At 32.3% G+C, this 14594-nt stretch overlaps 1 protein-coding gene across 1 annotated transcript; it reads right to left on the minus strand.

The window, feature by feature from the left end:
* Positions 1–271: 271 nt before the first annotated feature.
* Positions 272–3414, minus strand: LOC134243377 (uncharacterized; the record flags this gene model as incomplete). The annotated part of the gene is made up of 4 exons (XM_062725629.1): positions 2108–3414; positions 1560–1665; positions 1157–1348; positions 272–516 (listed from the first exon to the last, which is right to left on the minus strand). Coding segments are annotated over exons 1-4 (1665 nt in total), but the record flags the coding sequence as incomplete, so codon positions are not given.
* Positions 3415–14594: the final 11180 nt, after the last annotated feature.

A 14594-nucleotide genomic window follows, 5' to 3' on the forward strand; every position in this document is an offset into this window, starting at 1 on the left:
GTGGAATGTTTCAAGAAGGAATTATTTTATTCAAATATTTCAACTGATTCTGAAGATATCAAACATGTAAGAGATTATGACTTTGTACCATTTAGGATAAAAGGGGCATAAGATGTAAAAAAAAAAATATCAACAATTTTACTTACTAATTTTTACCTTTGCTGATACTTTGTGATTGCTTTAAAGAAATTCTCTGAAGATAATTCCAAATTACACAATTTTATTAAACTGCGAAAAAATATTCTAATAGAAGTGCAAATAAATGTTTTACCTGGTATAGGTCAGTCCAGATTACGTTGAAAACATCATCCTTAAGGACAGGATTACTTCCGGAAACATGAGAGTACTTATTTCTATATAAACGAATCCTCTCTATGTCGTCACTCTCCGTAATGTACTCCACTTTAGGTTCCTTTCCCCATCCATTCCCAGGAGGAGGAATGTCAGAGTAATTCCTCAACAATTTATACATGATAGATATGTCCATAGATAAGGATGTAACACTATTAGACCCACCTTAAAAGAACAAAAATATAAACAGCAACTAAAACAATGTATACTAATTTGCACAGTCTAATCAATAAAAAAAACAAGATTCTTCATTCGTTTCTTCAAGTTAGAATGCTTCCCTTTGATTAATTATATACACATTTAAAAACAGAAATGATTGGCTTACTATGAGAACTTGTTTAAAATTTTAAGAATATTTCAAAATCCCTAGGGTTGGGAGGGGGTATGTTGGGGTGTGTTGGAGGGTTAGGGTAAATTACATTGTTAAATTTCAGCAGAATCTATGGGTTCAAAAATTGTCTTAATTCTTTGCAAAAAATGTTCCAAACACGAACTTGTTGATGATTTCTTTAATTACAGTAAAGTAATGTCCCATTTATTTTAAAACAATGAAGGTTTGAACTGATATAGTTATGTAGTAAAGAACCAAAATACGGTAGAAATATTGTGTGACAAAATGCACTCATCTGAACTACTTGTGGCAAAAGTAAATGAAATACTACTATATCTAGCAAAGAGTAACTACGTGTGTATTTGACTGTACCGATGAGATGTATTCCCTTTCTTTTAAACATTAATTAATGCTATGAACATATACTGTACATGTATATCTATATGTAACCATTATTAATTAAATGGCAAGTACCTTCAGGAGGGAACAAAATCTCTAGTTGAGGTGGTTGGAATCGGAACTGTCCTCTTCTCATGTCTGTTTCATTATCTTTCAGAGTCTTTTCTAAACTCTCTTTTGGGAAGAATTTATCAAAGCAGATTCGTATAGCGTCAACTCCAACGTGCAACAACTTCATGATTTTGTCAAAATTTTCGCTGGACTCATCTATTTTAGTAATCAAGGTAGCATGAGGTATTAATTGTTATAGTTTACCCTTATAATGAACTCATTTAAGATTGTCATTCATGAAAAAATAAGAAATTAAATAAATTATTTCAAAACATTTTTTTAAAAAGTTTCATTAAGAAAGCATTATATCTTATTAATTAAATGAATTTTAGATTTGTGCATTAGGATTGTAAAATAAATAAGAAACCTGTAGAGGGTAATTCGATTGCTGTTGTGTCCTTCATAGGCTTTGTCAGTGTTGTTTTCTCATTTCCACTTTTATCTGTTTTAATCTTGGAGTCCTCCTCAGGAACCTTATATAATAGAAATATTGAAACTTATTCAAGATTCTACTACAAAGACAAAAACTTCAATTTCAGATTTAATTCATTTTGCATAACGAGCATTCCCGTGGAGCAATCATTGTTTGCGGGTGCCAAATGTTTCTAGATTTTCTTTAGTTTGCATTACCCCTTACATTTTATGCCCATGAAAAATATTGGGTCTTTATATAAGTCAGTTGAATTTTGCATACATGTTCACATATAATATATAAACATTACCAAAAAAATATGACACCTCCAAAAAGTGACCTTTTGGTCACCCACAAACATTGACCTTACCAGTACATGTAACAAGGATTCCACTGTGTTATAATTATTTGAACTACCATGTTCATTTACATATACCACGGTACCTGTTTCCAAAACTTTGTAATATATTTTCTGTATTGATGTAGTATTTCAGAGGAATTACCTGTTCCCAATATTTTTTAATATCTTCTGTGATGATACAGTGCTTTTTGTTTGCCGGACAGGACGGACACTGAAAGGTTGCTTGTGTAAACTTAGATTCACTTATGACAGAGCTTTCTTTGCTGTCACAAAATCCTTTGGATTTGCATTTGAATGCAACTTGGAATTCAGGGGTTTTATGGAATGTGTTGGAAAGGTTGTATAACATATGCTCAATTTTTTCTCTAACTTGATGACATGTTAAAACATCTAATTCTCCCTCTGCCACAAAAACTTGCAATTGAATTTCTTTTTGAGTCATTCCAAGCATGATGTTATGGTGCAAGTCTGGAAACACGAAAATAGTTACAGTCTGGTAAATGCATCCTTTGTCGTTATCAGCAAATACCTCCCAAGGAATCTGCATGCAAGTTGCTACAAGACGATGGAAAATTCCCGCAGGAAGAAAATCAAATGTGTAGCAGAGGATGGAGGAGGCAGGGTATGATGAGAAACATTCCACAGGAAACGGTACTTTGTTCATACAGGGAACATACCATTTGTTGTCACTCATTTTAGCTAAGAGCCCTAGTCTCTCCATGTAAAGCATAATGTCTTCTTTATGTTCGATGTACCCATTGTTGTTCATTTTCCATATAGCACAAAGCAGTGTTTCATCTAACTCCCCAGTTTCATTGAATTTGTCCCATTCTGCAGTAAACTCAAATAAATCCTCTTGTGCATGGTTTTTATCTGTTATGACATTTTTAAATGCATATGCAAACCACTGAACGTCAAGAATAACTATTTCTCTGAGCAATACTTGAGCAAAGTATAAAATTTCTCTTATATCATGGAAAAACTGCAGCATAACATTGATATCATCCATTTGGAGCTTTATTCCCTCTGGCAATGCTTCATTGAAAGCAATGAGTGCGTCTATCTTTAAAATCTTGAGTTTTTTCTTCTCCTGAAAGAATGTTTCAAACATAGCCCATGAGCGAGGAAGCTCTTCACCCCAGTGATCAAGTTTACCTACAACATCAAGGATTGACAGCTTGATACTCTCGATGCCTTCGTTGTCGTTGAATCCAATCGCAAATCGTCGCTTTACATTGAGATGTTCTTTCAGAGATTTATGCATTTCTAAAGTTTTCCATACTTCTCGGAAAAACAATGTTTTCTCCTGAAAAAAAGGATATGATTAAGAAACGTGTTTTCACTGCAATTATCTTGAGAAATTTATGATCTTATTTCTGCAGTGAGTGAAAATATTTGCATATTAATAAAACAGATTATGACCCTTCTTATCCTGTAAAGAACATTTTGAAACATTTTTCCTTTATATTTCATTGTCAGATGTAATAAGTTTTCTATTATGATCCTTTTCAATTATGAAGGCTTATCCAATCAAGGGTGATGATGGGTTTATTTTATCTTTTCTTTTTGTTTTTAAATAAACAAGTGGTTCGTGAGAAGAAAATGTTAAAACTAATCTCATTTTCTTTATCAGGGTTTAAAAAGCTGATGGCTTGAAGCGGAATATGGATTAGGGTTGGTGATTTATTAAAAAAAGAGTCAGGCCAAAGAGCTACAATTTTCACCTGAATCAAGATGGTTCTGATCTTTATTAACAGATTTTTCTTATATTCATACAGTCCCTGAAACGTTCTACTTTCCCACCTGAACGGTGAACGAACGCTGAACGAACGGTGAACAAACCGGAGCGAACGGTGAGTGAACGATGTGCGAACGGTGAACGCAACTTGGTGAACGATGTGTGAACGGTGAACGGTGAGTGAACGCAGAACGCGAACGGAGCGCGAAGGCTAGCGCAAAGTGAACGGTGAACGAACGGTGAACGCAAGATGAACGATTTATTCGGAATGCCTTCGGTCTTTTCCTTTCATTGAAATTATTCTTTTATTCTATAATTCAAATGTCATAAATATATATAGATAAACAATAGATAAACAAAAGAGAAATAAATAGATATATGAATAAATAATTAATAAAAAAAATCTGCACATACGAACAAGTATGTTAAAATCGATATTTTGATAACATGATTTTAATCGCCGTCAAACGTGTATTTGCTACCTTGTGTAGTTAAAAAAAAATTAATGTATAAAGTGAATAATTATGCTTTTTCTTTTAACTAATAAAATAATATTGACTTTAGAAGATAAAACTACTACTGAGATAAACAATAGATAAATAAATAAATTAATTAATAAATAAATTAATTAATTAATTAATCAATAAAAACATTTTTTTTTCTACACATACCTATGTTTAAATCGATATTTTAATAACATGAATTTAATCGCCATCTAACGTGTACATGTATTTGTTATCGCGTGTAGTTAAAAAATAAATTAATCTACTTATATATATAGAAAATAATAATGCTAATTCTTTACGCTAAAAAATAATGTGGACTTCTGACGATAAAACTACTACTTATAGAATGAATTAATTACAAAGTACGGGGTTGAAACACCGTACATGTATTTCCGTGCCAAAGCAATTCTGAGTAAAATAACGGATTTTTTTAAATTCACAATTATCTGTTGGCATTGACTGTTATCGTACAGCATAAAAATTCTCGTTTTATTTAAATTCTACTTCAAAATATTTTATATTTATGTGCCTTTTTATTCTTTTATGACGATTGGTCATTTTTTAGTAAAAAATGCCCCCCCCGGTAATATTCTACGACAAGTAGGGTATTTTTCACTGTAGAAAAACATTCCAAACCATTAATTCTACGAATTCACACACGTTGAAAAATGACCCTCATAGAAATTTGACCCCCCTATATTTTATACAATAAAACCTTGTATATGTGTCTCCTGCTTTTTTCATACTTTCAAATCCAAGTAGGGGGAATTTTTTTATGCAATCTTATCCTTTCCAACTTATATTCAATTGCACTATCTTAAACTAGCATCACAACCAATGCATGTATCTGGTATGGGTATATTTTTTGCTTGCAGAATCCCAATGAATATTTATTCATCGAGGAGCATAATTTATGATTATATATTTTGGGTTTTTTTCATTCAAAGGTTTATTTTCCGAAAATGGCATGATACGTTTCAAACTTAATCTTTTAAAATTCTTAAAAAAAGAAAAATAGCACAGAAGCAAGAAAAAGGGATATGTCCAGAGATACAGAACAGTATTCAATATCAAAGTCAATAAAACAATACAAAATAGGAGCAGAGCAAACACGGACCTCCGAACATCGATATCAACATTGTTTAACTATATAAATTCAATTCCATTGGCTCTTACCTTTAAACTTAGTACATATACATCTGTATGCATTTATTCTGCTTTAAAATACACACTTTTTAACTACCTTATATATTACTATACTTTTTACTTTATATACAGGAAATACAATACACATCAAGAAGTTCTTATGATGATATTACAAATTTCTCCAAAACTAAAAATTTACACCTGAGTGAAAAATAGTTCAACCTTAAGAGATATCTATAAATCAAAATAAAAACTTAAAAATCTCTTTTCAACACTTTCTAGCCCACAGATACGTGACCAATGGTTGCTTTTACATAACTTTTTCGGGTTTTTAAGACACTGGTAACCTGTGCAAATTAATGAACTCTTAGTTGTCATGCCCTTACTTCAAAATAAATTTCTAGCACATACCTCCAAAATTAATGTTAAACATGTTAAAGTAACAGGGGGAATTGTTGATTTTTTCCACAATGGATTAAATGTATCAGATCCATGTTAACGCCGCGTATCCAAATTGAGGGGTAATATGAAAACCCTCATTCATTCTGTGTTCAATAATCCGGAAATGAAAAAAAATAGATAGATTACATGATCAATACGTACTGGTCCTTGTCGACAAAGCAGGTAACAACATTGTCTTCGTTTGTATGTCTCATTAATTGTATTTTAGAAGAACTTTTAAGAATTAATTCTACAAGTGGTAATCCTACTTATACTCATACTTCCCTTTCTAAGGAAGAAATTCTTCAAAATTTTAGGTCAGTTTTAAATATTTTTAATATTACACAGAGCAAAAATAAATTTGAATTACCCGATATATATTGGATTCCGAACAAAGACACATTGCCGGTTCCGTTTTAAAGTTCATTCAAATCTCTTTTGTACTCCGCACTAAAGTATTGACTGTAAAAAAAATCTTAGTGTACTGCGCAACAATTATTCAAAAAGTGGTGTGAACCAGGATTTTTTTTTTATTTCAATGACAGCTGTTTTCTAATAAAACGGAACTTGTAAATTTAAAAAGGTCATTGGTCATTTGCAGAATTATTTTGTTAAAACACATTGCACACACAAGTACTATGAAGTTGACGTGAAAAAGATGCTTGAGTTACTGATCGACAATATCTGGGTTTTTTTTTTTTGAAGACCAGATATTCCACAAAAAATTGGTTCCCCTGGGTACCATTTGCACTCCGATATAAGTAAATCTATTTTTATATTCACTTGAAACAGAATTTGTGCGAAGTCTAATGCGTGAAAAAAAAAAATACTTGCTGTGGCCTTCAACTCAACATTTAGATATAAATATCGACGACGTATTGTCAATTAACAATGGTAATTTTCATTCCTATGTCGATACGATATATCCTTGTGAGCTAGCTTGAGATGAAAGATGCCACAGAGTCTGACACATCTGTCTGGATATTTTACTTGAAAAAAATTTTACTTGAAAAAAAACGTTAATGGTAGAAAAAATTAGGCTTAATGATAAAAATGACAAACTTTTCTATCGTCAAATGTCCTTGGTTATGCAGCGATTTACCTTCATCACCTGCAAAAGGATATATATTTAATTGATTCTATACGCAAGAGCATGCTCTACATATGAACAATTTCTATAAGAAGTAAATTATTGACAAGCAAGTTTAATAAATAAAAACAAGAATATCGGCAGTCTCATTTCCAGTGCATGATCGTTAATTCTATGTATCTGTTTAGCACGCGCAATTTATCAAATTGAAAAATTGCTGACTAATCTTACATGCTTTTTGTTGGTCCGTTAAAGGCCTCGAGTTTGCGAATTTACTTATTTCATTCGGCAGATATGACCGGTCAGCAGGGCATGCTCATTTCTCCATAAAAAAATGATTCCATCTCTGATGTTTACTTAAGAGGAGAAAATTTGCTCCTTTATATTTTGTATTGTTTTGCATGGGCTTTGATTTTTAAATGTTTACAATGCAATTCCCCTACCCCCCCCCCTTGAATAACAAGTCTTTAGTATACAGTGTAGAGATATTAAAAGTTCAAAATTGATTGTACACAACACAAGGTCTTCTCACAAAAATACACTTGTGAAATATATAGTTTTAACCAGTCATGGACATGGGCAAGGTTCAAGTTTTGCGGAAAAGATATACAAACAGACAAGCGGACAGGTAAAATGATTATATACCCCAGAAACTTCGTGTACAGGGGCAAAACCCCAGAGATTTCGTTTACGGGGGCATAAGTATATCATGTAAAGTAACAACTTTTTCATCATTTAAATTTTTTTTCTATTGGTAAAAAACTCATAAAATCACCATGTTTTTTATGTACATGATAGAACGGGGAAAACGATACTACATGTGCCTTGTTTTGGAAAGATGGGAACTTATTATTATTATTTTTTTTTAGTTAATCATGTTTTATGCTACAATTCCTATTTTGTTAACACTAGCAAACGACAAAAGACATTTTACAGGTTTTGAGCTAACCCCTTTTTTTTCCCTGTATCATACATATAGGTCAGAGGCAATTTAATTTAGTACTTATTTTTACAAATTAAAATCCCTATTTTTTTTAAGAAAAGTTTGAAACTTCATTCATAGAAAATCAAATATTTTTAATATACGATTTTTCTATTTTGGAACACTTTTTGGTGCCCGTTTTAAAAATATGGATAAAAAACTTTAAACTTTTGAAAAATTCTGTATCCAGGGTAAAATCAAAAAGATTCATTATTGATTAATAAAGGAATCTTTTCTCTCTGACACCATACTGTCAGCTAGAAATGACCCATACTACCCATAGTCCTCTGCGTCTCCGAACGCAGAGATCTGCGATTTGGTTTGGTACAAACGAACTCTGGCGGAAGTTTAGAAAGAACCTTTATAAGATTAAAATGGCAACTGTGGAAATTTATTTACTGGTATAAAATTTAATAAAAGTTCCTATGAATTCTCGTATTTTTGCTCTTATACATGTAGCCTCTGGGTTAAAACATTTTGATACCGTTTTCCTCTAGTGGAGATAAACAGTTTGTATCATTAATGCAAGGTATTTTATCGCTTTGATTTCGTTATCTTAGCTTAAAAGCTTTCAGAAACTAACACTTTAAAGCATAAGTCAGCTTGATATTACCCGCTTGCATATGACTAATAAGAATATTCCTTCTAAAATGAATTATTTTGGCATCAAAAATGACAGGGGGTCATTTTTCTACACAATTTTCTACAATGCACACGGAGAAATATGACCCCAAGGCCATGATTTCTACAGAAAAAGGGGTCATTTTTCTACGTAGAATATTAACCAGGGGGTCAAATTTCTACGTAGAAAAATGACCCCCAGTAAATACTACGGGGGTCACTTTTCGTCGTTACACCGGCCGTGATTATACTCGGTCAAGATGTTGGAAAGAGGCATTCATATTATTTGTAATACATTTGCGTCGATTAAATTTTCAAAACTAAATAAGTAATGTGTTGACATAATTTTTATTGAACAGAGAAATGTACGAGAGAGAGAGAGAGAGAGAGAGAGAGAGAGAGAGAGAGAGATAATCCCCTCGATTCTCAGATATATATTGTATCAAATAAAAAATTCTTATTATTTTTACTAAATATTCCAAGCAATAAAAGTAATCTTTTTCTTTTAGATTAACAAATCCATTTAACAGTAATCATTGGCTTTTATTTTTCATCTTCAAGTTCACACAGTTCACAGGATGTCCGTGCTACATTTGTAGTAGCATGCTTGTGCTGTCAATCAAAATAATTCGACACAGTGGAGATGTGGAAATCGCGTTTCACCGAACATGCCGAAGGCAAAGAGTCACTTAGTATTCCAAGAAATTTTAATATTTTTCCCTATCATTTCTAGATCTGATTTTTGCATTCCTGCAGAAAAAAAATAATTCGAATGCATACTTGGAAGGATTAAGTTTTAAATTGAATGTGAAACATATTCCCTGCCAATTTAGAATACTTCTGTCGGCGCAAATTTTATGCTAAAATACTATTGTTTAATGACTGTTTGACGTTGGTTTTAAGACTGATTTTCTTGTGTTACAATAAAAATTGAATAAATATTAAAATATACTGTAAAAACTCCGTAAGAATTTTATTTCGGAAAAAAGGGCACAGGGGGGGGGGGGGGGATCTTAATTATACTGAATGGCAAAAAACATATTTTTAGAAATATGTTTAGGTACGGTGAAGGAAGGAATTTTCCTTCTCTAATAATAGACTTTTTAAAACAGTTAGTCTTTTCTAAAATTTAAAACCACACCATCAATTTAATTATTTCTAAAGATATTTAATTAACTGAATATTTGCAGTACTGTTCATATTTCTCAAACCTACATGTAGTTTAAATGCGTGTAACTGTAGAAATAATTTTTTTTATGTATTCTTGTTCTGTAAAAGACTTAGATTAATTATAATACATCCATTAATAATTTTTCCTCTTTAAAATTACATCAAAGTGATGCCGTGCGTGAAACATTTGTACATTGCCCTTTTTTGAAGTTAATATTTTAGCATCGTTCTACATACATAATTAATGTATTAATTATTATTTTTCCATGGAAAATTCATGAAATAAGTAAAAGCTGAGTAATAATAATAGAAATATAAATATCTTAGATAATTTTTGCAATATCTAAGTTATTTAATTAAAAAACATGTAAATCCTTACCATCAAAAAGATAAGTCCTTTCACTTCGGAGTTCCGAATGACACTGAGGACTGAACGATAAGTGAACGGTGAACGCAAGGTGAACGCAAAGTAAACGGACCGAAGAGCGAACGGTGAACGGTGAACGCGAGCGCACGGTGAACGGTGAACGCAATACTGTGAACGAAGAGCGAACGGTGAACGCACGCTGAACGAACGGTGAACGAACGCAGAACGAACGGTGAACGAACGGTGAGCGAACGGAAAAATGGGAAAGTAGAACGTTTCAGGGACTGTATAACTAATAGCTTTTCAAGAAACTGGCCTTACTTAATATTCACTATGTTTCTGAAGTATTACTTGACTTCTGTTTATTTTTCCACGCTGGATTGTGACATATTGAATGAATAAAAAAGACATAAATAAGAAAAATATTGTTTTTAAAGATTGTTTATTAAAGGTATTATAAATATTCTTGTAATAAATGCAAGTTATTGAACATAGATATTAGAGAGGTTGAGATTTCAAACGTGTACGTGTACGGGTACGTCTAGTAGGGGAATAACCTAAATTCTGTGTGTATTACGTCATCAATTTTAGTGACGTCAAGATTGCTACACGTTCGTAAAACTTGTAGAATGGAATCTACACGTAAGTGAAAACGTGTAGCTTTAATAACAAAAATTGTTTAATTTAAGTGTGAAAATGTGATTGTTATACATTATATAGGATGTTTACTATCACGAGCACTTATTTTAACACTACTGTAACTAAAAAGCACTGAGAATCCAACAAAACCCTGAGGAAGTACTGAGTGGTACTGAGCCCGGTACTGAGAAACTGAGGAGATCCTGAGTAGCACTGAGGTTTTCACTGTGCATTCTTTCGTGCTACTGAGGAGCACTGAGGTTAGCACTGTTGCTACTGTGGAAGTACTGAGGGGTACTGAGGTCACTCTGAGGCCACTGAGCTGGTACTGAGTAGCTCTGAGGTTTAATACTGTGGCTACTGAGGTAATCCTGAGTGACACTGACGCTTTTTTTTTCAAAAACTTGCTATTTTTTATGAGTTTTATTGTAATCTAATGTTCAAATTTCTTTATTTTTAAACCCTTTTCAAATCAAAATGTGTAGGTTCAAGTATCTTCAAACTCCCCGTCAACAGTAAAACTAAAATTCGCCTCTTGTTCATTTAATTAATTTAATTATTTGTGTACTTTGTTTGAAATTTTCAAAAGGATTAAGTTTTCTATGCATATTTTATTAAGAAATTTGATAACTGATTTATTTGTCTTTGATATCAACCAATTAATTATAAAAATAAAGTATTTTTGAAATTTAGTTTTTGAGATTTATCCAACCAATGTTAAACATCATGATAAGTAGTAGTTCCCGTCTAATAAATCTCGATCCACACCTGAAAATTTGATAGGTTACGTATTCGTTGTGCAAATATAGGTGTCTTTAATGTTTCATTAACAAATAATTTGAAAATGAACATGTGGATTACTGAAAGTTTTAATATTTCTATATGCTTGCATAATAAAATGAACACCGAGAGCGGAAAATAAATATATATTATTATAACAGTAACTTGATCCGAAGGGCCGTATAACGTCGAGTTGACAGGCGCGGATCATCAGATCTAACAAGATGACAAGCGTCGAGTTTGATCTGATGATCCACGCCTGTCAATGAGGCGTGATACAGCTCTTCGGATCAAGTTACTGTTATAATGATAAATTTATTATATACCCCCGTATAACTAGCAAAATATAGTAGAAGAAAACTCTAGAGATCAATTGCATAACATTTATCCATAAAACAAAGCATAATAACAAGGGACTTTTTAACGCACAAGAAAAATAACGTCATATTTCTGCATACTACGTCATCAGTTTCAGAGAGTGGTGATATGGATTCAAAAAACAACATGTTGATGATCCGGAAAATCGGATCACGACGTCACGTGATAGCGTAAATTCAACAGTAAAATTGGGTGATACACATTAGGTATATAATAATACCGGTTTATTTTGCTTTAAGTCCGAGTTTTAATTCAAAAAAGTTTCATTTACTATTTATTTAGCATACGCGCACATGATTATAGAAAAACATGTGTAAAGATTGAATACTCATAAATTTAAACAAGAAAGTAGTTAGAATAATTAGGGGAGCTCTATGTTAAACCAGGGACCTATATACTAATATAGGTCCCTGGTTAAACACATGGCGCTAAAATTTGATAACTGTCATGTAGTTACTGAGAATTATAATATGATATCTAACACTTAAATCATAATTATGTTCATGGCTTAATTCACATGTACCGGGAATTTATCGTTGTCATATGTTTTCTTAAAGACATCAAATGCATTAAATGAAAATAAATTTGAACTCCGTTTTAAAAAACAGATCTTTTATTTATTTTTACTGGTTCTAATTATGCTGCAGTGTTTATTCGCTGTGATAAAGTCCTACTGCCGATCGGTTAGTGTACAGCGATAATAATTGTCACGAATGATTCAGTAGACCCCCTTCCTTTTATAAATATTGATACCCGTTTACAGGAAAATGAATTACTCGCTTATGTTCACCTTAAAATGTGACTTTTATCTTCTTTTCATTTTGAAAAATAACTACTACCATCAGATTTATATATATATATATATATATATATATATATATATATATATATATATATATATATATATATATATATATATATATATATATTTATAATAAAAAATCACAACACCGAAATAAACTCAACCGGTTTCATTTCCAATCTTCAGGAGTTTGACAATACAATGCTTAGTTACACAAAATCAACATTCATATTGTGACGTCATAAAGCGCCAATACTTAGGCGCGCTTTAGCAAAGTTCATTATGACGTCTTGATAATACGTAAGTAAGTTATTACGGGAAATTAGATTTTTTATACAAATAGCACAGTTATATTATGCGGGTAAAAGTATATTTCTTTAATGAAATATAATTATGCTGCATTTAAAACAGGTTTATGTCTGTTTATAAAATGTTTTTCTTTAGTTTCACGTTCTTTTTCTGTAGTATCCCTTCGGAATTTATAGAAAGGAAAAACAGTAAAATTGGGGGTTTTATTTTTGGCTTACGGCGGTACACTGGTATCTTGGTTCCCTAATTTGTTGTCGGTGCACGGTCATTCTGTGTCTCAGGGTGTCTCCTGTCTGGCCGATATAATTTTCACCACAACCGGCGCAGGTTATTACATAAATAAGATTCGAGCTGGTGCATGACATTGATGTTTTAATGGTAAATTCGCTTCCAGTTTTAAATTGAAATTTGGATCCCTCTGTCAGGTATGGGCAAGTACTGCATCTGGGCTTGTTGCATCTATTGATGATTGCTGGTTCATTGTTGTTAGTAGAAAAGGATGCTTTTGTAAGGATGGATTTGAGAGACGGACTTTGTCGTTTAATCTTAATGATCTGTGAAGTTTCTAATATTTTCTTCATGTCTGGATCTTCCTCTAAAATGGGCAGATTGTTCCTAATAATGCTGCAAATTTCCGGATTTCTTGGGTTATGTGTTGACACGTATGGTATGACATTTTTTGCCTGTTTATTTTTCACTGTAAGTAGATCTTTTCTTTCTTGAGATTTGGCTTTGTTTATTCCGTTTTCAATCAACTGTTTAAGATAGTGCCTTTGTTTAGGAGTAGTTCTTGTAGTTCTGTGAGCCGAGATTCCAAGATTTCTGCATCGGAAATTATTGTACAAAGACGTCTGGCTAAATTGTATGGGATATTATTCCTGGAGTGTCTAGGGTGACAAGAGTCAAATATTAGGTATTGTTTGGTATCTGTTATTTTGTAGAAAGCATCCGTTATTAAACGGTTTTCTTTTTTAAAAACCATTACATCGAGAAAGGATAACTTATTTCTATCCGATTCCATGGTGAATTTCAAAGTCGGGCTCAGGGTAGTGAGAATATTAAAAAATTCCATTAGTTGATCCTCACTTTTGTCCCATATGACGAAACAGTCATCTAAGTAGCGTATCCACGACTTCCTTATAAAATTTTCAAAGTCCTGCCTGAATTTTTCTTTCACGGTTAAATACAGTTTTTCTTCTAGGAATCCTAGGACAAGTGTAGCATAAGTTGGCGCAACTTTGGTTCCCAATGCCGTGCCTAATTTTTGTCTGTAGACTATGTCATTAAAATGCATGAAATTATTTTCCAAGATTAATTGAAGGCTTTCTAAAACAAAGTTTTTCGGAAATCTGTCATTCAAAAGACTAGGAAATCTGTCTATCCAATGTTCTATTGCAATGAGTCCAAGATCATGTGGAATGTTAGAATAGAGATTGGTGACATCAAATGAAACCAAAATGGTTTCAGGGTTGACTTTCTCAGGAATTGTATTAAGAAAATCTACTGTGTCTCGTATATAACTTTGAACTTTGGTAACATACGGTTTCAATAATATATCTAATAGATTACTTATCCTGTGAGTTTCACATGTTGGTCCCGCAACTATGGGTCAAAGTGTGAGATCAGCTGGACTTGCAACACTTATGTATGTTGATCCGGA

The sequence above is a fragment of the Saccostrea cucullata genome, unplaced genomic scaffold, assembly GCF_032062105.1.
Source record: "Saccostrea cucullata isolate Sc308-1 unplaced genomic scaffold, CSIRO_AGI_Scuc_v1 ctg2438, whole genome shotgun sequence".
Taxonomy (NCBI): Eukaryota; Metazoa; Mollusca; class Bivalvia; order Ostreida; family Ostreidae; genus Saccostrea; species Saccostrea cuccullata.